At 43.2% G+C, this 23702-nt stretch overlaps 2 protein-coding genes across 6 annotated transcripts in view; one reads left to right on the top strand and one right to left on the bottom strand.

Annotated features, from left to right (window-relative positions):
- ep300b (E1A binding protein p300 b) overlaps positions 1 to 4215 on the top strand; it is a 40383-nt gene extending 36168 nt beyond the window's left edge. For all 4 annotated transcript variants that reach the window (XM_036566130.1, XM_036566128.1, XM_036566129.1 and 1 more), the window contains exon 30: positions 107 to 4215. In XM_036566130.1, coding sequence (XP_036422023.1) covers positions 107 to 2977 — 2871 coding nt within the window. In that variant the 3' untranslated portion in view covers positions 2978 to 4215. The remainder of the gene's footprint in view (positions 1 to 106) is intronic.
- Positions 3731 to 18456, bottom strand: cbx7a (chromobox homolog 7a). Of its 2 annotated transcripts, XM_036566139.1 has the most exons (7): positions 18296 to 18456; positions 16550 to 16593; positions 15098 to 15163; positions 14877 to 14943; positions 12106 to 12306; positions 10965 to 11325; positions 3731 to 9000 (listed from the first exon to the last, which is right to left on the bottom strand). In XM_036566139.1, the coding sequence occupies exons 1-7, from the start codon at positions 18362 to 18364 to the stop codon at positions 8369 to 8371; spliced, it is 1440 nt and encodes a 479-aa protein (XP_036422032.1). In that variant the 5' UTR covers positions 18365 to 18456; the 3' UTR covers positions 3731 to 8368. The 2 variants fall into 2 exon arrangements, with proteins under 2 accessions (XP_036422032.1, XP_036422033.1); XM_036566140.1 differs by lacking the exon at positions 12106 to 12306 and having other exon boundaries at positions 6694 to 9000.
- Positions 18457 to 23702: the final 5246 nt, after the last annotated feature.

Genomic DNA, 23702 nt, shown 5'->3' with positions numbered 1-23702 from the left:
TTTGGATGTAATGCAAGTAGATTAAAAAAAGGAAGAAGAGGACATCACAAAGGTAGAACTTTCTGGAAATACTCAATAACATTTCTTTCTTTATTGCTCTTTGCAGGACTATGACCTCTGCATCACTTGCTACAACACTAAGGGTCATGAGCACAAGATGGAGAAGCTTGGTTTGGGTTTGGATGATGAGAGCAACAACCAGGCTGCAGCAGCCACTCAGAACCCTGGCGACTCACGTCGTCTCAGCATCCAGCGCTGTATCCAGTCCCTGGTACACGCCTGCCAGTGTCGCAATGCCAACTGCTCTCTGCCATCCTGCCAGAAGATGAAGCGAGTGGTGCAGCACACGAAGGGTTGCAAGCGCAAGACGAATGGTGGCTGTCCTATCTGCAAGCAGCTCATTGCCTTGTGTTGCTACCATGCCAAGCACTGCCAGGAGAACAAATGCCCTGTACCCTTCTGTCTCAACATAAAGCACAAGCTCCGTCAGCAGCAGCTGCAACACAGGCTGCAACAAGCGCAGATGCTGCGCAGGCGCATGGCCACCATGCAGAGGGCTGGGCAGCCTCCTTGTGGAGGTGGCCCACCTGGAGGTCTTCCATCACCAGATAATAATGGTGCTACAGGCCGTAGCACACCAACATCAATGGGTACCCAACCTACCACGCCTCAGACGCCCACGCAACAAAGTCTTACGCCCCTCCCCCCACCTGGAATAGGAGCTGTTCCGGGCACAAACCCTCAGCAACAACAGCAACAACAGAGTAACATGCCTCCCCAGCACCCTGTCCATCAACAGTTTCAACAAATGCCTGGTGCTCAGGGAATGATGACCTCGCCACAGCCACAGATGGTTGCCCAGCAACAGCCAGGACAGTTGTCACATCCCAGTAACTTGCCTCAGTATGGCCCTCGACCTCCAGGCTCTTCTCCTCACTCACAGTCCCAGGGCAAACCAGGCCTTGGTCCTACAACCCCTCCACAACAACCTGGCAACCCAGGAGCAGTGACAGTTCCCCCACAAACGCAGCAGCAGCAGCCCTCAGGTCCTCCTCCTGCCGCTGTGGAAATTGCAATGAAAATCCAGCAAGTGGCAGATGCCCAAAGGAAGATGGCGAAAGTTCAGCTCCTGCAAAGACAAGCCACCCAGGCCGGCATGATTCCACCACATCCCCACCACCAACAACCCCAGGGGCAGATGGGGATGACTCATGCTGGGGTTGGCATGGTAGGTGGGCCAGGGCTACCTCCACAGGCACAAGCTTCTGTGGCCAGGGCCCAAATTGAGCAGCAGCAGCAGCAGCAGCAGCAGCAGCAGGGACCTCAGGGAATGATGGTGGGAACAGGCCCCATGCAACAGCAGGCTGCACCCCAAGCTAACATGCAGGGCCAGCTTCCTCCACAGGTGCAGCTGCAACAAAGGGCCAATGCTCAGCTTCAGCCTCCTCAGCAGCAATGGACAGGACAGGGGATTCCACCTCAACAGAGACCCCCAATCATGGGTCAGCCTGGGATGGTTACAATGCAACAGCAAATGCAGCAGTCACAACAACAGCAGCAGCAGCAACAGCAAATCCCCAGTCGCAATGCCTTGATGAGTATGGTGCAGGCAGGCCTGCAGGGCGGTGCTGCAGGTGGACCTGCAGGTGGGAGTCTCCCTCAAGGAGCCTTACAGGACCTCTTGCGAACTCTGCGGTCGCCAAGTTCACCACAGCAGCAACAGCAGGTCCTCCACATTCTGCGCTCCAACCCACAGCTGATGGCTGCGTTTATAAAGCAACGAGTACACAAGTATAAAGGTGGGCCCGGTGGCCCACCTGGGCCTCAAGGAGTGCCAGGGGCCATGAGTGGGCAGCCAGTTGGAGTCAGTGCAGGTGGGCCTCAGCCAGGCATGCATATGGGACAGAGTATGAACATGCAAGCTCAACTGGCTCAACTCCAGCAGCAGCAGCAACAGCAAATGCAACAGCAGCAAAGGCCTATGCTACAGCAACAGCAAGTTGCTGCATTGCAGCAGCAGCAACAGCAAGGAATGCCAGGGCAGGCACCTCCCAACATGGCCAACATTCACAACAATCCACAGTTCAGAGAGCTGCTAATGAGAAGACAGCAACTCCAGCTCCAGCAGCAACAGCAGCAGATGGGAAATCATGCTGCATTCCAACAACAGCAAGGCTATATGGGTCAGCAAGGAAACATGCAGGTACCTCCAGGGGGCCAAGCGCCACCAGGGGCACAACCTGGGCAGCAGCAGCCCCAGCAACAGGGTTACCCAGGCAACCCTACACAGCAACAGGCTGCAGCAGCCTTGCAGCAGAGACTGCAGCACCAACACCACTTGCAGATGCAGCAGCAGCAGAATGCAGGACTACAGGGGCCTGATGGAGGCTCTGGTGCAGGTGGTCCACAGGCCCAACCCACGCAGGGAAGGCCTCAGCCCCCCTCATCTCCTGCGCTATTGCAGCAAGCCTTGCACCAGCGACTGCTTCAGCAGCAGCAGCAGCACCTGGGTGGAGCTTCGCCTGCACAACAGAACAATCCCATGAGCCCGCAGCAGCAGCAGATGTCCCAGTCACCACATCTGCAGGGCCAACAGCAACTCCCCACCTCCCTTAGCAACCAGGTGCGTTCACCTCAGCCATCGCCACGTCCGCAGTCGCAGCCGCCACACTCCAGCCCGTCCCCACGCACCCAGCAGCCCCAGCCGTCGCCCCACCACATCTCCCCCCAGACCCAGACAGGGTCACCACACCCCAGCCACCTCCAGCAACACTTGCCAGGCATGGCTCCGCCTCCTCCACCCCCACCACCTCCGCAACAGCAGAATGCTATGGACCCTGGAGGATTCGGTACAGATCAGAACTCTATGCTGCCACAACTGAGCGGCATGGCAGGACTCCACGCGACAGGAGCAAACGACATGCTGTCCCCTAGTGGACAGGATCTTGGTGTGAATATGACATTAGACATTATGTAGTTATGGAACACATGGAAACTTGCCAGAGACAGTGTTAGCCTTTTTTATATTGCAGTGATGAATTATTTAATGTTTTGTCAGTATGAACACATTGAACTCTGACCTTCCTATGGGAGATACAGCAATTAATCAACATAAACGAGTATAAGAGGTGATTGCTAAATTATGGCTTTTTTTTCCCCCCAAATTGTGTACAGAGAAAGGATTATTTCTCAGACTCAGAGAATATGATGCAGGTAATATTTTTGGGGCTGGGTCTAGGGGAGTATTTACCTTTTTTAAGATATATTTTTAAGATTTTAAAACTGTTAAATTTAAAAGACCGAATCATTGAATGCAATGGGCTTTATTTTCTATATATACATATATATATATATTTTTGCTCCATGAACCAGTCTCTGTTACTAGTTTTACAGTGTGGAGTGTTACAAATGTTATTGATTATCATTGTTTTTGTTATTGTTAAAATTATTAATTATCCAAACATCATGCATATCTTCTTTGTCAAGTTTGGTTTTGCATTCTGTTATTTATTCCAGTGTTTTTGGGGTTTTTATTGCTCCTTGAGACTGCTACAATTCATAGATTATTTTTGTTAATACCCGTCAAAATGGGGGAACCGTTCCTTTACATCCACAGTGAGTTTATAAGATTGAATAGAGTAAGAATCAGTGTTTGGAGGACAAGGCTTAGTGGTGCGTCCTGTTGGCTAGTGGTGGTGGTGGGGTTTTTTTTGTTTGTTTGTTTTTGTTTTTTTTTTGTTTGTTTTTGTTTTTTTAATAAGTCGTGCCACTTTTGAAATGCCTAGCCATTCTGCCCGCATGGGACAAACCTCCTGAATGCACATACCCTGTACAACCTACCCCGCGAGTGTGAGTTTGCTTATGGACGTGTAGGGGTGCGTTTGGGTGTGTGCACACTCCATATGACACTTGCTGGATAGTGGAGGTGTGTCTTCATCAAAGTTTGTGTGTTGTCTGTTTAGCTGCTATTCATGCCAAGATGAATAGATGAAATTAGAGTTTATCCAACAGAGAGAATGCCACTGATCTCGCTCTCTTCTCTCTCTCTTCTCTCTCTCTCTTTCTCTCTGTCCGTCCTCTCCGCCCTTGCTCCACTCTCAGAAATGTCATTGCTCTGAAATTTGGGAGTTTAATTTAATTATTTTTTACTGTACAAAGAAAACGCAAACTGTGGACTCCTTACTTTTTTTTTTAATAAAATGAAGATAAAATATGTCAACACTTTTAGTTTGTTTATTTGTCACTGATATCAAACCACACTACTTTGCAAAAGTCATCGCTCGTTTAATACCAGTCAAAAGGCCATTATGTACAAGTTATTCCATTTTCATTATCAGGAACAAAAGCAGAAAGCTTTCCTTCTTTTCAGGATACCTGCTTTTAGTTTTTCAAAGAAATCTGCAGGAGATATTTTTCCAAACCACCAAAGTTTAGTTTTAACAGTGTAATTGTTCTTTCTTCCCTATTTCCTTTTCTCAGTAACAGATGTCCATTTTTAAGGATGGACAGAAACAGATCTGAAGCAAGAGTGGAGTTTGATTTTCTTCTGTCTCTCAAAGGTAGAAGCTTTAAGTACTGTATATCTGAAGGGGACAGTTGTGGTAGTCTACCAGGTCTTGCACGTTTCTTAGAGTCCCATTTTTCTCTTGTAGTTTTTTGAACTTGAGTTTTTCCCTTTGACTTAAATCTTCCACATGCAAGCAGATGATATCTAATCTCCTCAGATGTATCACCTGAAAAATGAATGACTGGTACTTAATGGATATTTGGACTATATTTAAATGAAGGATGGTCTCTGACTTTTGCACAGTATTGTATATTGGCCATTTTTACATAGAAAAATGGTTGCCCGCATGATTAAATCCATGTTACTATATTTGAATTGTAGATCCTTTTTTTATGTAATAGATCTTGCTAAATCTGGACCCTTTTATTTTTAAATTACCACACACTAGTGAGCTTAATGAAATGAAACCTATTTCAAGTTTGAGGCGTAGCTGTATGTTCTGAAAATACAGGATGATTCAAAAAGATTAACCCAATTTCAAAATGATTTATTTCACTTGTAAATCATTACAGAGCAATGCAGTAAATTGTAAATGATTTAAGTGGGCATAAAGTTTATTACATAATTTTACAAGTGCTCAATATGACATCCTCCAGATGTACGGACAACATTAACACCATAGTCAAATTCATCCCATACTTGATTCAGCATGTCTGTACTCACGGCTCTTTCAATGTGATTTCGGAGATCGTTCGGAGACAAATGCTCTGAGCTGTTGGAGGTTCACTGCCGACAAAAATCACATTGCACAGTAATGACGGATTCACTCTTGTTAAAGTGGAGAACGCAAAATGCTTTCTATCACCATCTTCTCGCAGACTGAGGGGAGCCATCGTCCAGTGACAGTTAGAAGCTCTGTGACCCGTCTTTCAGTTGGTATGTGATTGGTTCCTAGGCGCTTCACGGTTGTAAAAATATGGCACTTTGAAATCGGATTAATCTTTTTGGGTCACCTTGTGAATATACACTATATGGCCAAAATTATGTGGACACGTGACCGTCACACCTCTCAAGCTTGTTGGATGTCCTATTTCAAAGCTATGGCCATTCATATGGAGTTGCCCCCCCCCCTTATTGCAGCCATAACAGCCTCCACTCTTCTGGAAAGGTTTTCTACAAGATTTTGGAGTGTGTCTGTGGGAATGTGTGCTCAATCAGTCAAAAGACTTTGTGAGGGCAGCCAATGATGTTGGACAAGAAGGCCTGGCTCACAATCGACATTCCAGATCGTCCCAAAGGTGCTCACTAGGGTTGAGGACAGGGCTCTGTGCAGGCCACTGGAGTTCCTTCACACCACACTCAAACTATGTCTCTATGGATCATGCTTTGTGCACAGGGGCAGTCATGCTGGGACAAACTGCTACCACTGTAATTGTTTGAAATGTCTTTGTAAGATGTAGCATTATGATTACCTTTCACTGGAACTACGAGGCCAAGTCAACACCCTCAAAAACAGTCCCAGACCATTATCCCTCCTCTACCAACCTTCACATTGGCACTATGTGTTCTGGTAGGTGGCGTTCTGGCATCCATCAAACCTAGATTTGTCCATCAGATTGCCAGTTAGTGAAGTGTGATCCATCATTCCAGAGAACGTTTCTACTGTTTCAGAGTAAGCCTCTGTTTCAAGCTTGAGATCACTATGCGCAATGTCCACTGTCAGCTGGAGTGGTGTAAAGCACGCTGCCACTGGACATTGCGCATAGTGATCTTAGGCTTGTGTACAGCTGCTCCGCCATGGAAACCCATTTCATGAAGCTCCTGATACATAGTTCTTGTGTTCATGGGTGTGTGTGACCTCTTGAGGTCATGAAGGGAACTGCACTGATAGCAAAGTGGCCCTTTTGCCCTGTTCCTGTAGGTGTAACACAGGAACAGTTTATTTTGGCTGTGGTTAACTTGTGCTGTGCAACTGATCTTTATCTTGACCGAAGCGGTCAATGCCAATCCTTGTACAAAAGAGTTTGTTGTCAGCCAGTCTTCATTTGACCATTCAACATCAATAATGATCACAAATAATGATTATTTTTCTCTTTCTGTGAAAAATCTTAGCATATTATAATTTAAAAACCATGCACTTTTTTGCAGGATTGAACTGTTAATATGATCACAGTGACTAACAAATGGACTTTGACACAACATTTGTCATTTTATTTATTGTAAATACAAATAAAAATGTCACCTTGCCATAGATGAACTACAAGTTGACAAAGGCTGTTGTTTTTATTTTTTTTCCTTTTGGAAGTCCCACCACATAACCGATCGCATAAGTTAAGTTCAGCTCGATACATGCTATAAATACATCGAAAGCACACTGGATTCGTATGCGAACAGGGCCTACACTTCAGTACAGCATCTGCAGCAGTGTTTTGTAATGTAAACTGATACTGTCTCTTTAAAAATGCAGGAAGGCCTTGGAGCACAATGAGGGTGCACACTCTAGCCACAGGTAGGACAAACCTGAGCCAGGTAAGCCTTTGCCTTTCTCCAGCCCACCTGGACAGGTCACACAGAGCTATAGACTCTACAAAGTAGTAATGTCAGCTACATAAACTTTTTTTTACCTTTTTTTCCAATTTTGTTATAACAGTAACACAGACTATGCGTTGAGAGCAAATGTTTGTGTTTGCGTGCATTTAAGGCTTCACTGTCAGCAACACTGAATATTATCAAAAATCCTTCACCGATAATTCACTCTTTGACTAAAACGAAGAGAGAAAAACCAAGAAAAAAGCCTTCAGACATGAATGAGAGCATCTGTAAAGGATATCGAAAGACCTCACTACACTGACAGATCAATCAACTGCTGCGGTAATTTCTCCCTCTCTCATGTTAAAGAACTTCACCTAAAACAGCTAGCATTGCTAATACATTGCTAGTAAAGTTAGCAGGTGCCAGTAAGTATTAAAAGGAAAAAGCTAACTTGTCCCTATTAGCACTCACAGATTTTTTAGCCATGTTTACAATTAGAGGTGAAGTATTCCTTTATAGGAACAGTTCGAAAATTAGACTTGCCCAATTTTACACTTGACGCAAATGTAGTCGATCAGCCAAGACATGTTTGGTGTCCAAATTGTGCTTCTTTAGTTTAGAACTGGAGAAGCGAGGCTAATGTTGCTAACACTAGAACTAAATAGTTACCCAAAGAGCACAATTAATTTCTGTAAAAATACATCACCCAAACTTCTTTCAGCCCACTCGAACTGCATCCAGGTCTTTATTAAGGTTGTGCAGATTTGGGCCCAATCCCATTTCTTATTTTTACCCCTACCCCTTGTTTTGGAGTGTCACCTTGTCCCTCGGAACTGAGTTACAAAGAGTAGTGGTTGAAATCTTTCCCTACGAAATGGGAAAATGGGACAACTCTCAAATAAAGAAAAAAGAATATTATTTCATTAAAAGGTTACTAGCAGTGCTCTGTAGGCGACCCTGCCAGCCTGCAGTGATAGCAGAGAAGGGTAAAGTTCAGCAACCTCACTGCTGGCCTTTAGTTAAATTTAGGGCATCATATGCCTTCAAAGAGGAGCGATGCGACAATTTCTTCTTATCACCTACCCCTAATTCTTTATTTTATGTATGTATTTTTACATTGATGATTTGGGTGACCACTGGGTTCTAGTGTTAGCAATGTTAGCCTCGCTGCTCCAGTTCTAAACTAAAGAAGCAGAATTTGGACTCGAAACGTCTCTGCCGATCGACTACATTGGGAGTAAGTGGGAACTTGTGTACATTTGATTTTTCGCCAAACTGTTCCCTCAACAGCTGTAATTCTGATGCCTGTCTCCTCCTTTTCACTGCCTCTCAGACTTGCAGGCCGTAGCCACTGAAGAACCCTTCTGCAGTCATGGCCTCTTTAAACGTCACAGTCACACAGTTAATCGTCACATCGGTCACAATCACCTTCCCAGGATGCTCTGTGCTGCCAGGGCCCTGCGACTGGTCTGTCCTGACCTCGGCACTCAGCTGTAAAGTAGTCGTACACTCGGCTGTGACCTCATCCTCGTCCGTCTCTTTCTCCGTACTGTCCACTGACATGTCTGCCTGACCTGCCTCTTTCACCTGGCCCTGCATACAGCTGTCAATCAAGCAGATTACTGAAGCTCGCTTTTGGACCCCATCAGTCAAACCCACTTCTTTTGCTGAATAAACCGATTCTGAGCTGCTCTTCAATGATTGGTTAATTTTAGTCTCATTATGTGATGCTGGTGCAGAGGCCATGCCTCCTGACCTGTCTTTGATTGGCTCATGCGTGTCTGTGATTGTGCTGACCGCTGATTGGTCTGTCAGTCTCTGAACTGAACTGGTCTCAGTGTGGACATGCTTGGTTGGCTGGTCCCCGCATTCACATGACAAAGCGCAGTGTTCTGATTGGTTGGCCACGATGACAGCTTCCTGTTTTGCTGAGGGGGTGTGACCTCCGGTCATCTCTAGGGCTGAGAGAGAAAGAGAATCTTTAGGCTAATGCTGTGTTATGGTGCTCATGCATGTCAGATCATTGACTAGACATTCAATATACAACCACAACAGAAAAAGAAAGCATGGAGGTGTGGAGAACATTTGTTCATCCTGCTTTTTCTTTGCTATATTTAAACATTCACAATTTAAAACTAATATTCTCAATAAAATAAAATCTATTTGGTTGCAGATAAAATGGTTTTAATATGTCAGTCTTGTGAACTTGGAAGGTTTCAAGAAGCTGATAAAAGAAACTAAATGTAGATTTGTCCAGAAGTGATGGATGGAGCTATAGATAATGCTGAAATGACTGAGATTTCAATATTGAAATTGTAATAAAATAAACATCCATAACATATTTCAAAGGTAAATATTAAATCTTGAAGGAAAGAACTTCATAGAACATGATTTTAAATAGATAATTACATAAAATTATAATTTCATAATTTCTTGTTGTGCCCAAAATACTGTGTTGATTAAAAGACATAAGACTTCTTTTATATTTGTGTACCTTTATTATATATATATATATATATATATATATATATATATATATATATATATATATATATATATATATATATAAGGTACACAAATATAAAAAGGAAGTCTTGTGTGTGTGTATATATATATATATATATATATACATATGTACTTTATAAAACAACACTGACTTAATATGACTTATTTCATTATTTCAGTGTCTACTTTTACTGTCCATCATAATCCAGATTATAGACATGGAATTATAACATAGGTTGATTAAATTCCATCTGAAGTCAAATTAAACCACTGATATGGTTTATAATCTATTTCCAAAGTTATACACTGCACTGTTTCCATGGCTACAATACACCCATTTCCACAGTTATGCTACAGTGTTCCCATGGTTACGCTACAACCATTTTCATAGTTACAGCCCAATTTAGTACCGCCCCACTTCTGACACCCCAAATGCATCCTTCACAGATGTGTTTTATTCAGAGCAGTGTGAACACTGATGTTTTCAATTAGATCTGAGCCATGATGAGAGCGGTTAGATCAGAATTGTTCTGTTTGGTTTTGTATTGTTTTGGTTTTTTTTGTATTTTTCAGTGCACATGCTCACATCACTATGGCCATCATCTAGTATGGGGGGCAGTGGGTCAGCAGCAGCTTTAATGTTCACACTTCGGACAGATATGGGTCACTTACACATGTGAATGTAAACCATCAAAGGAGAAAGATCAGGTCCAAATCGACCAACAAAGCTTCTAATGTGAAAGAAGCTGGAGTTTGTGAAAACACATGAAGGAGGCTTAGCAGGGTGTAACTTTCAAAGAACAGTACATGCTTAGCAGGGTGTAACTCTGCAGAACGTTCATATAGAGCTACGTTTCATAAAGCTGATGTGTTCACATACCACAGGGTGCGTGAGTTTGTGGCTGCTCTGTGAAAGGCATCTCTGTGTGCAGTGTTTTTGCCACTGAGCTTCACCCTGCTGATGGTGATAATGCCTGAAATGATGATGCTGTGACTCTAACAGTGGAGGAAAAACACTTAAAACGTGCCAGATTTTTTTGTTGTTGTTGTTGAAAATGTTACATAACATTAGATCACCAACCAACTGATCACTGACACCTCATCCTCACACCAACTATCTCTAGGCAGAATGTGTTTTTCGTTTTGTAGGGCTTCGTCATAGTGCTGCATGGCAGAGGGACTGAACTTGAGCACAGAGCTCTTGTATGACTGGTGTTTTTCTTCATGTGTGCTGTGGTTGGTGCTTTTTTCCCCTCCTCTGATGTATTCACAGTGAGTTAGCCATCTGTATTTAGCTTAGATCGCTAACTCTTGAGTCGTGACAACTCAGAGATTTCAGCATGGCCTCTCTGACCTCAGTGCATGCTACATGCATGGTATCTTAGCAACAGTTGTCATGCCAATGCCATGTTACACATACCACTTGGAATGTCATGACGTGAGTCTGTTGTTTTCTCATCGTCTTTTTCTGTCTTCTTTTTCTTTCTCTTCTCCTGCTCTTTTTCCTCCTCGTCCTCCCACTCCTCCTCCTCCATAATGTCTTTTTTATGGGTCAAAGGTCGTTGCCGTGGATTTTCGGCAGTGACCGGCGGTTTGGATGAATAGTTCCTACTCTTGCGCTTCTCTTGCCTTTGGTAATAGACTCCGCCTTCTCTTGTCCTGTAGCGACGCCCATTCTGGTCTAGCTCCGCCCCCACAGAGCGGGTGAGTGAAAGGCGGATTCGGGGGGTGGGCTTCTCCGGGAGTTTGTGAGCACTTCGTAGTTCCATAGTGTAGATGTTCTGTTTGAAAAAGAAAAATTACAGAGGAAAGGTTTAATTCCAAAACACATAAACCACTTTCAAGAGTTTTTTTTTGTTTTGTAATATGTTGTTTGGAATGGGCTTTACCCATACAATAAACACCAATGTTATATCATGATTAACATGTTTATTATTAGAGCTATAAAAATTGCCAACTTAGCTTTACATTTGTTAAAATTTCATGATAAAAGGACTAGTAGAAATGGTCCAAAATTACTTATAAAGTTGTATTTAACTTACATTACAAATTAAGAACTTAACACAACACAAGGTTTTCTTCCAACAGATGTACAGCATTTTGAACCCTTCCCAACCCACCCCCCTCAACCCAGTACTACACTGATCATTGGTCGGTTTCTGACCACAGGACTGCTGTTAACCAGGTATTAGTTGGGTAGTGGATCATTCTGTTTCCCATTGCATCATAAACACAACTTACTTTTGGGTTCCTCTCTTGTTAAGGTTTTCCTGTAGTCACTGATCGATTAATCAGACTGTGATAATTATACACACAACCAAAGACATAATAACTTTAATAAAGGGTCATTTATTAATAACAAGGTAAACAGGCACCAAAGGATAGATTACAAAAGAGAAAATAGAGACATGAGATTCACCGGATGAACATACTGTGGTTAGCTGAAACTCAGAAATAGTTTATGGGGTTTGCGCAGTGAACAGAATCTAGGTTCAAAATTAAAGGGGAACAGTATAACACAGCTTTGAGTCTGATCATATACAGAAGTGAAAGTGCCTTACTGCGTATTCGTAGAGGGTGAGAGCCCCTGGTGCCGCGCATGCGTGACCTGATGATCCCTGGTTAGGGACGATGCAGTTAGAGAGGTGAACCCCAAGAGTGTTGCATCCAACCAGACCTGGATGGGCAAGGCGGGCTATCAGTTGGCTCGACCGGCCTCTCGTAAGGATGCCAGACTCTTCTGGTTCTTCTGCGGGGGCTGGCTGGTGACGTCAGGCAGGAGGTTAATAACGGGCCGCTGAAGCAAACTTCTGTGATGACTTGTCGGCGCTGTTTTATTTCTAAGCATAATTCTTGGACTACGCTTGCAGATTTCACAATGACCTACCACTGGCCAATCAGTATTTTTCAATGAATTGACACAACTTGAAAACGAACGCAGCTCAGTTAGACTCTTCAACGTGCAAATGTGGTGAGTCTAATAATTAACAACATGTCTGTCAGGTTACTGTGTGAGTGACAATAAAAAAATGAACTGAACAAAGACACGACAAACTAAAACAAATCTGCAGATTTAAAATGCATGGGTATGAGCTCTTAACTACTTCTTCTGTCCTGGTATATGAACAGACCTCTTGTGGGTGGAACTAAAGCAAGGAAAAAATGGGTTTTGTGCTCAATTTCCTAATGAATATGCACACTCTTTGGATTTCTGAGTGTGGTTGCGTAGCATTAAGTAAAAGAACATTAAGCATGTAATTTCATTTATAAGCATTATTACTGTTTCAAAGGTATATATTAATAGAAACTAATGAACATATAACCTATTTGAAGCCTTTCACACAATGGTTATATAAAACTACTTGAAACCTCTAACAATCCCACTTCTAAAATAAACATGATTACTAAGAATAGGAAATGAGATTTCTTAAGGACATACTTCCAAAGTTAGTGTTAATCAGCACTATAACAAACTCTCAACAACGGTTAAATGACAAAGAAGTTACGTAGCATAGAGTAAAAAAATGCTGAGTACATTATCTAATTAATATTAACGTTTCCTGTGGATGTTTACAGCAGAACTTATATTATGCTTGGAGTATTGCATTTTTTGTGAGAATTTCTAACTTATGGAATGCACTCGGAGTGTTTGCAAAAAAGAGATTTTGTGAGGGGGTCCATTAGCGTTGTAGACTCTGGATTATCTGGTCATGGTGTATTTTATCTTGGTTCTTGAGCCGGACGTCTTCCTCTCACACAATGGCTGTAAAGGGCTGAGGTGTCAGATGATAAGATGTGTGTGGGGAAGAGAGATAGATAGAGGGAACCCAGGAGGGAATTTCCAAGCCATAAACCTTAGTTTGTATCCAGAGTTTACTTTTGTTAAGTCAAAAGTCTCCAGACACACTGGGTTGGTATGAGAACATCGATGGTTCTGAGGTCAGGTCCTTCTCCCTTGCACAATGCTACCATGAGGTGAAAAAGATGGCAGATAAGGGGGTTGAGAGAGTCCTTAGAGAATTCCGGGGTCATAATCTAGGTTGGTCAGATTTCCTTGCATCTTCTGATTCCTTACATTCATCTTGTTAAGTCAAATGTGTTAACTCAGCTCATCTTATGAATGAAAGTAGCTGAATCCGCTAAAGCAGTGACACTGACATGGTAGTGGAATGGTACTGTGTGCGGTGTTGCTACGAATGTATGAGGCACAGTGGTGTTACTGGGGTCAGTGTCACTGCTAGGTTGAGAGTGGTCCACCACCCAAACATATACAGCAGAAAAGCAGCTCTGTGGTCAGAAACATCAAAAGAAGGGCTATATTCTCTACAGCAAAGTGGAGCTACAAGGTAGGTGTCTCTGCAAAACTTTACTGTATGGACGTGTTCATAACACTACAAGACACCTGTAACAGCCCTTCATGGCAACTGACATAAGCCTACATAGATTTGTCATACAGGCTTTCATGTCAACTGACATCAAAGCCTGTATGACAGGTTTACCTAAAAGCCAAGAAAATGCTGTTTTGACCAGCTTGACAACGGCTATAGGAATAAGCATTTATAAATGCTTTTGTAGGTTTAAGTCAATTGTCATGACAAGTTTATCTAGGTGTCATGAAGCCTTATGAACACTGCTCTACAGTAAATTGTTACTGATGTTTCTAATAAAAGGCCACTGAGAGTATGTAGCATATCATAATTTATAAATATATCGCTGGTGCCAGAACAAAACCTCATATCTCCGAAATGGAAACTTTAAAGGATAAAGGAAATATTCTTAATTTTGAATGGAAGTTAATAGAACTAGATTTTTTCAAGTAATTATGGAGCAATTCTTTTGGTCAACTCATCATAAAAATCTTAGAATATTGTGAAGAGCTGCCATTTTCAAACTCTAAAAAAGTACAACGTAACAAAAAAGGAGATATGAGGTTTTGTTTTCCGATATCAGCGACATGAATACTTATAAACAGCTTATGCTGCTAATCATAAGATGTTTCATTAAGGTTAATGACATTTATATTGACATAAAGGATCTGTGGCAGACATCTGTTGTATTTGTAACACTGCTATGAAGCATCATTCAAAAGTAATGGAACTTATAAAGCAGAGGCCTGGTTACAAACACTATATATCAGTTCTGTGGCCCTTTAAGTCAATACAGTGTCAGTTTAAATAAACTTCATTAAACACATGCAATTAGTGACATAAGTAATCAATACTCATGCTGCTTTACAACTATGTTATTCACTGCTTATGCATATGTTATGTAGTCCTTATGTAGGCAGCCTTCAGATAAAGCGTTACCAAAACAACTTGTAAGTTCTTCATACCCGTAAGATTAGTCTCCTGGGCCTCAGCCCTTTCCTCCTGTGAGTCTGTGCTCTGTCCCTCTCCTCCCTGTCAGGACAGAAAGACAAGAACAAGGAAAAAAATAACAATGAAGACCAAATGAAAATGAGAGGGGGAGAAGTGTATGATAATGATTGTGATGCCTTTGAAATGAATGCAAATAAATGAACAAATGAAGTTGCTCCAGTAGAGAGATGCTCACTTCTCTTCAAAGGCAAGAACAAGCTGAGGATCCAGTATGTTTTCCTCTGGCTCCCATGTGCTGTATCTGCCAAACACATATACACACACAGTGTCAAATGTAGTACCTTGCACAGAGACCATGCAGTCAGAGACCACGCACACACACACACACACATCTTCTAAGCTGCATATCCTTCTGGGTCACGGGGGGAGCTGGAGCCTATTCCACCAGTCAAGTCAGAGACCAGCCTTAATTTATTTAGTTTCCAGTCAAACCACCTAATAAGTAAATGTTATTGATATTTTAGTTGATATTTCTAAGAAGATTAAATGTATGATAATCCATTTGCATATGTAAGGAAAATAAGCAAGATCTTGGATTATGAGAAGCGGAAAATGCAACCAACTTCTAAGACTGAACTTTGGAGAAGTGGAAAAACATCCCTGCACATTTCTTGAAAACAATACTGAAAGCAAGTATCCTGAAAAGTACAGAAGCTGTAATAAAGACAGGCTTCTGTATAAATGATGTGTAAATATGCTTATGAATAAATGTTTTCTGCTTTCGTCCTGCCACTGAAACATTGGTAACTTGTACTTAATGGTTATTTTATCTAGAAATTACATAAATGAAGGGTGGTCTCTGACTTTTGCACAGTATTATGTGCAATGGCTTAAAACTTTTTTGCTCAGTGCGTGTGACTGTTAACCGTGTAAGGGCTGCGAATGTTACTGCATAAGTGTAGCAGCATAAGTTTTCAAACTGTGAGTCAGGACCAACTGGTAGTGTCTGAGTCTGGGGGACGACCGGGTTGCGAGGAAGCCTCATCAGTGCATGTTTTTTGTTCCTCCACAACAGCAGTGCAGTTAGGTTGTGTGATCACTGTGTTCAAAACTTCTAGTCTATTTTTCTGCTGTTTGCTGCGAGCTGCATTCCACTAGAAGCACAAAAAAACTCTTTGTTTGTCACTTACGACTGGTGTGTATAAGCACAGCTGTTGCAGAAAGATTCAGGTTTGCTGCCGTGTATTGCTTCTAATGTATAATAATGACTTTTCAAAAAGCGCTCACTAAGTGGGAGTGGCTATGTGTCAGGAGACCTGCCACTCCAAATCTGTTGACCAACGGACAGTGCATGTGAATGCCCTTTTTACACCAAAATGAGTAAAATGTTGTAATCTTTTTGAGAAATTAAGTTTGATTATTATTTGTATTTGTAGTTTATTTTAGACGCTTTGATACTTAACATTTTGCTTGTGAATTTCATGTTATTTGAAATTTCCAGCACACAATTAACTCCTAGAAAGCCTTTTGAATGCATTTATATCTTAAAGTGGGTCCTGGCATGAAAAAGTTCAGACCCCCTGCTCTTTCACAGCACACCTGATACCATTTTAGTTCTCTTGGCCATAATCATGTACAAGTTGTCTGACAGTCTGTCTGGCTAATTTTTTCAATGCAATCCACTTACTTTGGGGGCCATCCTTGCCACTTCAGTAGGTATTCCACATTTCCCTAATAGAGAGAGAACATCAGAGTAAAAAAAGTGTTTTGCTTTCACTTTACAAGTTAAAAATTATCATCATCATTTTATCATAACACACCCACACTATCCACTAATGACTGAAACCTTTTACACCAGCCTGTAGAAAACATTCAACTTTCAGCTGCTCTTAATAGCAGCACAGCCAGAGAGGGAACAGTGAGAGAGTGAGAGAGAAAGAGATGGAAAGAGGGAGAGAATGCACATGGAGTGAGGGAAAAAGAGAAAGAACGAGAAGACAGACAAAGAAAGTAGATGAAGCGAAGGGGGAAAAGAAAGAACGAGAAGATCTAAAAGGGGAGACAAAGCAGATGGACTGGGAGAGCGAGAGCAAAAAAAGGAGATGGAAAGAGGAAAGGTAGTAAGGGAAAAAGGAAAGAAGCAAAGATAGAAAGAAAGCACATGGAGTGAGAAAAAAGAAAGAAAGAAAGAAAGAAAGAAAGAAAGAAAGAAAGAAAGAAAGAAAGAAAGAAAGGGAACGAAAGAAAGCACATGGAGTGAGGGAAAAAAATGAAAAGAGGGAGAGAAAGCAGATGGAGTGAGGGAGAAAGATTAGACAGAAAGAGTGAGGGAGAAGAGAGAAATGAATAAAGAAAAAGAAAGCCAGTGGGATAAGAAGGGAGAGAGGAAGATAAACACAGGGAAAACAGATGGAAAGAGCGAGAAAGAATGGGAGAAGAGATGAAACAGCAGCACGTGCGTCACTGTTAAAGAGCTTCTGTCCCTTTAAGGCGCGGAATCCGCACCGCGCGCTGCCGAACGCAGAGCTGAAGAGCAGCACTCGGCGGCGGTGACGTCATTCCATTCCGTTCCATTCGAGGCGCGAGGCAGGGGGGCGTGTGCCCGCGCGCTCGCTCGAGATCTCGAATCAAACCGCAGATTCTAGAACGTTTATGGGATGGAGGAGGCGGGGCCACGGCGACAGCGTAAACAACCCCGCGATTGCGCAAGGCGGCCCCGCCCCCTCTTTACTGCTGCTGCACGATCGCACATGCAGCTCTGGCTGTTAGTCACCAACAACACCAGCAACAAAAACAACAGCACCGCCCTGCAGCAGCCAGCGGACACCCACACTGGGCTTACACGCGCGCACGAGCCGAGCAGCTAGAACTGAATTTAGAAACACGCGGTTATTATTGTTGTTGTTGTGTTTTTTCAGCGTCCTGCTCGAGCGCGCGCTCAGCGCGTCCTCCAGCAGCTGGGCCTTGACCCGCGTGTAAATAAAAACTGCGTAGCACACTCGTTCTGAGCTGAGCGCGCGGACGAGAGCGCAGCGAGTTCGACCTACACACACACACACGCACTGCACTTGCGCACGCACCTATATACACACACACCCGCACGCGCGCACATCGACAGCGATGACACACGCACTCTGATGGGTTCACAAAAACACGCGCACGCACGCGCACCTCCGATTCGTGCACAAGTGCAATAAAAGTGGACTGAAAAGGGGAGCTTCTCCGCGCGCGCGTTTTACTTGTTTATTTATTATTTTTCGTAAAGAAAGTCAACAACAACAAAGTTCCAAACGTCCCCGCTGCAGAAGATGCTCGGGGGGGGGGTGGGGTGTAAAAGTGTCCTGCACTTCCAAACGTAACCCGAACGCGCGATGTAAACAGAGTTAACTGAAGTGACTGTGTTCCGTTTCCGTGTTTATCTGTTCGTTCTTACCTTCCGAACCCTCTTCTTGGTGATGGACTCCACAGCGAACACTTGCTCGCCGAGCGATGACAGCTCCATCCGGACCAGCTCAGCTCAGCAGCGCAGCGCGCACTACGACTTTCTACAGCTTTCTATCTCTCTCTCTCTCTCGTTCTCAGTCACTCGCTCCCTCTCTCTCTCTCTCTTTCTCACTGTCTCTCTCCACTCACTCTCTCCCTCCCCCCCTCTCTCTCTCTCTCTTTCTCAGTCTATCTCCACTCACTCTCTCCCCCTTCTCTCTCTCTCTCTCTCTCTCTCTCTCTCTCTCTCACACACACACACACTCTCTCTCTCCCTCTCTCTCTCTCCTCTTCTCTATTTTTCTCGGTTTTCAGAGCCCAGTATTAAACTCTGCTCTCCTCTATTTCTCTCTCTTTGTCCTTTTCGGCCTCGCGCTCCGTTCCTAGCATTTTCGGAATCGCTTCCAGCCTTGAGAGTTTTTAAAATCTGCGACACACTCCACACACACACACACACTAAACACACACGCCACACACACACACACACACACACACACACACACACACACACACTAAACACACACTCACGATCTCGCTCCCTCTCGCGCTGCTTTGGGGGGAAAAGTTCTGTGCGCGCGCCCCCTGGTGTTCGGTTTTGTTTACTGCAGCAGAGAGAAAACAGAAAACAGAGAAACAGAACTGAAACAGCGCGAGGGCCGAAACACCTGAAACAGTTGGAACTGAATCACAGCAGAAGAGATGACGCCCACATTTCACGAATAATCTAAAATACAGGATTCGTGTCCGATTTCTGTTTCGTTTGCACTGACGGAGCGCGAGGAGCAGCTCCAAACAACAGCAACAAAAAAAAAAAATATATAAAAAGCTTTTTTGTGTAATAAAGCATTTAGGTCGTTTTATGTGTATAATCCAAGGAGTTTGGTGTCTCTTTCTCATGTATTTATTTATATATTTATTTGTGCTAACATTTATTTATTTGTTAAAAAATATGAGCAACCGTTTATGTATTCAGTCATTCATTCATTCATTTATTCATTCATTCATTGTTTTAATTCTGTTTCATTTTGTTTTGTGAACATACTTTCCTCGCGCGCGGGGGGAGGAAAGTGGGGGGGCAAATGCAGGAAAAGGTGGGCCTGTTCTTGTAAGTGAAGGGACCAGAGGGGGGGTTGAGTGGTGAGTCATTTAATGGCCTCAGCGTGTTCATTGTTCTCGTTGGCCTCTCTTCCTCCTCCAGTGTTCCCCCAGTCTGATAATGGTAAAAAAAAAAACAGTACACAGGTATGACACGCGCGCGGGGAAGGCCATGACGTAAGTTCTGTTCCCAATTACAGTTGTGTTTTCATTTGAGAATAAAATGGATTTGTGAAGCTCTTGTTGCGCATAATGCAGATCAAAGCAAAATATCTCTTTGCTACAGCAGACTTTGTATCTTTATATGAGCTAATTTTGATTTGGAATTACATGTAATACTGTTGCATTACAATATATCTACAATACATTTCTAAAACTATGTTTAAAATGACATATACTGGAAAAAAGAAAAGTCAAAATTTGGATTTGAGATTTTTTTGGCCCTGTCTGCTTCCTAATGTTCATTGCGATTTATTTTAAAGCAATAAGCCACTTAAGGCCGTGCGTTACTGCGACGTGAAGCGGAGTGCCTAAAACTCCCCTCCCTGAGAAAAAATCAAAGTACTGTACGGCCTCTCCTGGCTTATTGCTTTTATAAAATGGCGGCCAACATAAAACATGATAAAATACACATTTTTTAGAATATAATTCTATATAATAGAATAGTTATTATAATTCTATATAATAGAATAGTTATTATGATTAATAATCAACATATACAAGTATTCCACCAAGAAATGTAGTTCCTTTAGGTGTGGTATGGTTGCCAAGCAACCATGAACCCTTGAAAGAAGAGAAGGTTTGGTCGCCCATGGCTGCTGTCATTTTTATTAACTTTTTAACTTTTTGTCATATAACAATGAACATATCGTAACATAGCACTGTTTAATGCAAAAACCTTCACTTTACAAGTACTTTTTGGTCACCAAATTAAAACCCAGAGTCTTATAAAGCCTCAATCCAACACCAAATTACCACCCCGAGTCTTATAAAGCCTCAATCCAACAGTAAAGCACCACCCCGAGTCTTATAAAGCCTCAATCCAACATTCTTCAATCTCAACCCCTCTTACCACGCTGGGGCTGAATCTCAAATGGCTCCCTGCTCCCTACATAGCACATGACATAGGAATTAAACTGTGCATAATAAAACTAAAAATAGTTATTAAAAATAATTTGGGATTCCGCCACATCCATACTTGACAAATAGCACACCATTTGTTGGCAGAAGCTCGAATTTTAAAACCTCCATAACTAGCAAGCTACTTACGGAGTACACATGGTGTTTGGGATTCAGCCTGGGCTTGACGCAACTTCTGACTAAAACATAGACATTTGAAGCGTGTAATCCATTCAGGTGACATGCTTTAAACTTTTATATTGCAGTTTTACAGGCAATCACATCACAAGTACTTTAATTGAAAGATGTGATATTAATAATGGAGTTATTTAGGCTGTTGACTATCTTTTAGCCTGTTAGCTAGCTGACCAGCCTAGTTCTAGTTAAGAAAATAAGTTGCCAGCCCCTTCAGTTTAAACAAAAAGCAGGTTCTTACTTCATCAGTACACTCGGTGGTCCATGTGAGCAGCATGAGAGTCAAAGCTTATTCCATTAACGGCACAAGGGATTTTTGTTCTGTGGCGCAGTAATACAGAGTTCAGTTGTTGTGAGGAGGTCATAGTGTGCATATATTCGTTTTGAATGCAGCTCAACCAATCAGATTTTAGGACTGGGACTATTCGTTTTATTACAGAAATTTTAAAACATTAAACATAAAAAAAACAACTTCAAATAGGCCTTTTTCACAGTATCTGCATCGTCACATCCGGCTGTAAAGAGTAGCGTTATCGAACTTCCGCCTTCACTGTGTTATCAAGCCGGCAACGGAGGTTCGTCGGTTTTTAGCATCCTTCAAAAAACTTTCTTTGTCTTCAGTGTGGTTATTAGGAGAGCAGTTGGCATGTCAGGTAATTCCTCCAACATGGCTAGTTTGACTTGGCCAAAGCCCATTGCACAAAACTTAAAAACTTCTGAACTTTGTATGACCCTGTGTGTCTGCCGCTGAGGACTCTGTTTACCACTATGTTGAGCTCAGGGGCAGCCCGGTAAATGGAGTACACTCTGGCAGACGACTGTGCTGCGTACCCCACGTTTAAAAGTATATCTTCGAGTCAGGGCAGCTGCATTCAGGTGGCAGAACGTATTCCGCAAAAATCTGTGTCTGAACCCTGAGGAAATTTTGCAAAGCAGAAAAGCAGCAGAGCAGATCTTTATGTTCAACACCACATCACACATCTCTAAACAGATTTGCACTTACTGCGCTTCATTTTGGAGAAAAAGTCCCCCAGGTTTAATCCTTTCTACTCAGCCCTTGTGAACATTTGCAACATTAGCAAGTGCCCTGAACACCACAACCAGCACAGAGACACAGCATTGTATTTCTACATTACAGTAAACTAATCACCAAGCTACTGTGGTGAGGAGTCTATTAAGCAAACCTCTGTGATAACCATCTCCAGGATTGTAAAAATGCCAGTGAATAAATATTTGTCTTATAGCTGAGCATTTTTAATCACATATGTGAGTAAATCTGTGCTGCTGTACAACCCACATTCGCTCTCTAGTTAAATTTTACCTCCTTTTTTGATCGGTTACCTCTTTAAAAGTGATACATGATGAGCAGAGCTTTTCAGCTGAAGTTAAACTTTTTAAACTTGATCAAGTGAAAATGTAGGTAAGGCTGTTTCATTGGATTATTGGTGCATTTAGGAACACAGCAATGATTTCAGGCAGTATCACCCATTGTGTACAGCGCCACTGGAAGCCACTTTTAACACTACTATTTACTCTTCTGCATTAACAAACACAGAAGCGTGAAAATGGTTTATTAAAAATTTCATAGTGAATTCATGTTGTGGCATTGGTATAGAAGGAGTCGAGGTAGAGGCCATTATTTCTGACACAAGAAATGCTCTTTTATTTACACAAGCACAAAATGCGCACAAACAGCTGGGGAGCAGGCAGGCCACTTCAAGCCATTTGTTTTCTCCTTATGGTAAAACAGTCTAACACAATAAAACACAAATAACACATACTACATTTAAACTAACTAAACAACAACAGCAAGAGTTGTCTCTTTCACAGAGTTGGGGACAGAGCTTTGTATACCACGAGTCCCTGGAACGTGCAACATCCCGGGCAGCACAAGTGCCAAGGAGTACCTGATCTTGGCAGTGCATGCCCCCAGTCATCTGCACACAGTCCTTGGCACACCAGTCCTTGGTACACCCTGTCCTGGGCACGCCATCCTCCTCTGACCCTGGTGGGCAGCCAAACTGCAGCTTACTGGGTGTCTTCTTGATTGATGCGCCAGAGGATGCTGCTTGTGTGCACTGCCTCGACTGTCTGCCTCAGCTCCTCTGCTAGCCACTGCCATCAGCTTCACTTGTCCTGTTTCCAAGCCCAGCGTGTCTTCCTCAGATTGACCAGGGCTTAGGAAATCTAAGCTGAGTATGCACACATCCCATATAGGTGCAAGCCAGAACTTGAGAACTTGTGTACTTGGCCTCCCCCAGGATGACCTCCAGGTGGACTTGGCCACTGGTGACTGACCTGAGCTGGATGGTGGTTGCTTCCCAGCTCTTTGATGTGCCTCTCTTGGTGTGTGGGAGTACGCTTGGTTGTAGCAGGGAAACAAGCCCGGGTCGATGGTGAGCCATCTGCTGTTTATGCTGCCCTTGACCTCAAGTCCACATTGGCCACTGATCTTCCTGGGTGGCCTTGGGTTCCCTGACAGCTCAGGCTTGCAGTATTGTCTGGTGCGATGTCTCCTCTTCCTGCATTGCCAGCTCATCAGTCTCTCTCCCACTGCTCACTTGGGGGCCGCTCTGCACATCATCACCCGCCCAGGCTCCTCTGCTGTGTAGCACTGTGTTGCTGTCCATGGAGCTTCCACGTTGAGGGTGGGTTCTGCTTTCTCCACCTCAACAAAGGACTCTTTAAGGCCGACTGCAGCAAGCTGTTTTCCTTCCAGGGCCAGGCACAGCTAAATCGCTGTGATGGCCGCCATCCAGCCATGACACCAGGCGGTCTTTTGTAGCTGTGCAGAGTAGGCCTTCCACCAGCCTCTTCTGCACTCTGCCAGCTTCTCTATCACCATCTTCCTTTCGCCATCTTTTTCGTCATCTTCCCTTCTTCTTCAGCATTCATCTGTAAGTTTGCTGAAGCACCATTCTACTTCTTGCCCCTAGGCGGCACTATCC

This window comes from Colossoma macropomum, unplaced genomic scaffold (assembly GCF_904425465.1).
Source record: "Colossoma macropomum unplaced genomic scaffold, Colossoma_macropomum, whole genome shotgun sequence".
Classification (NCBI taxonomy): Eukaryota; Metazoa; Chordata; class Actinopteri; order Characiformes; family Serrasalmidae; genus Colossoma; species Colossoma macropomum.
The sequence above is the reverse complement of the archived record's forward strand: the minus strand, read 5'-3'. Positions and strand labels throughout refer to the sequence as shown.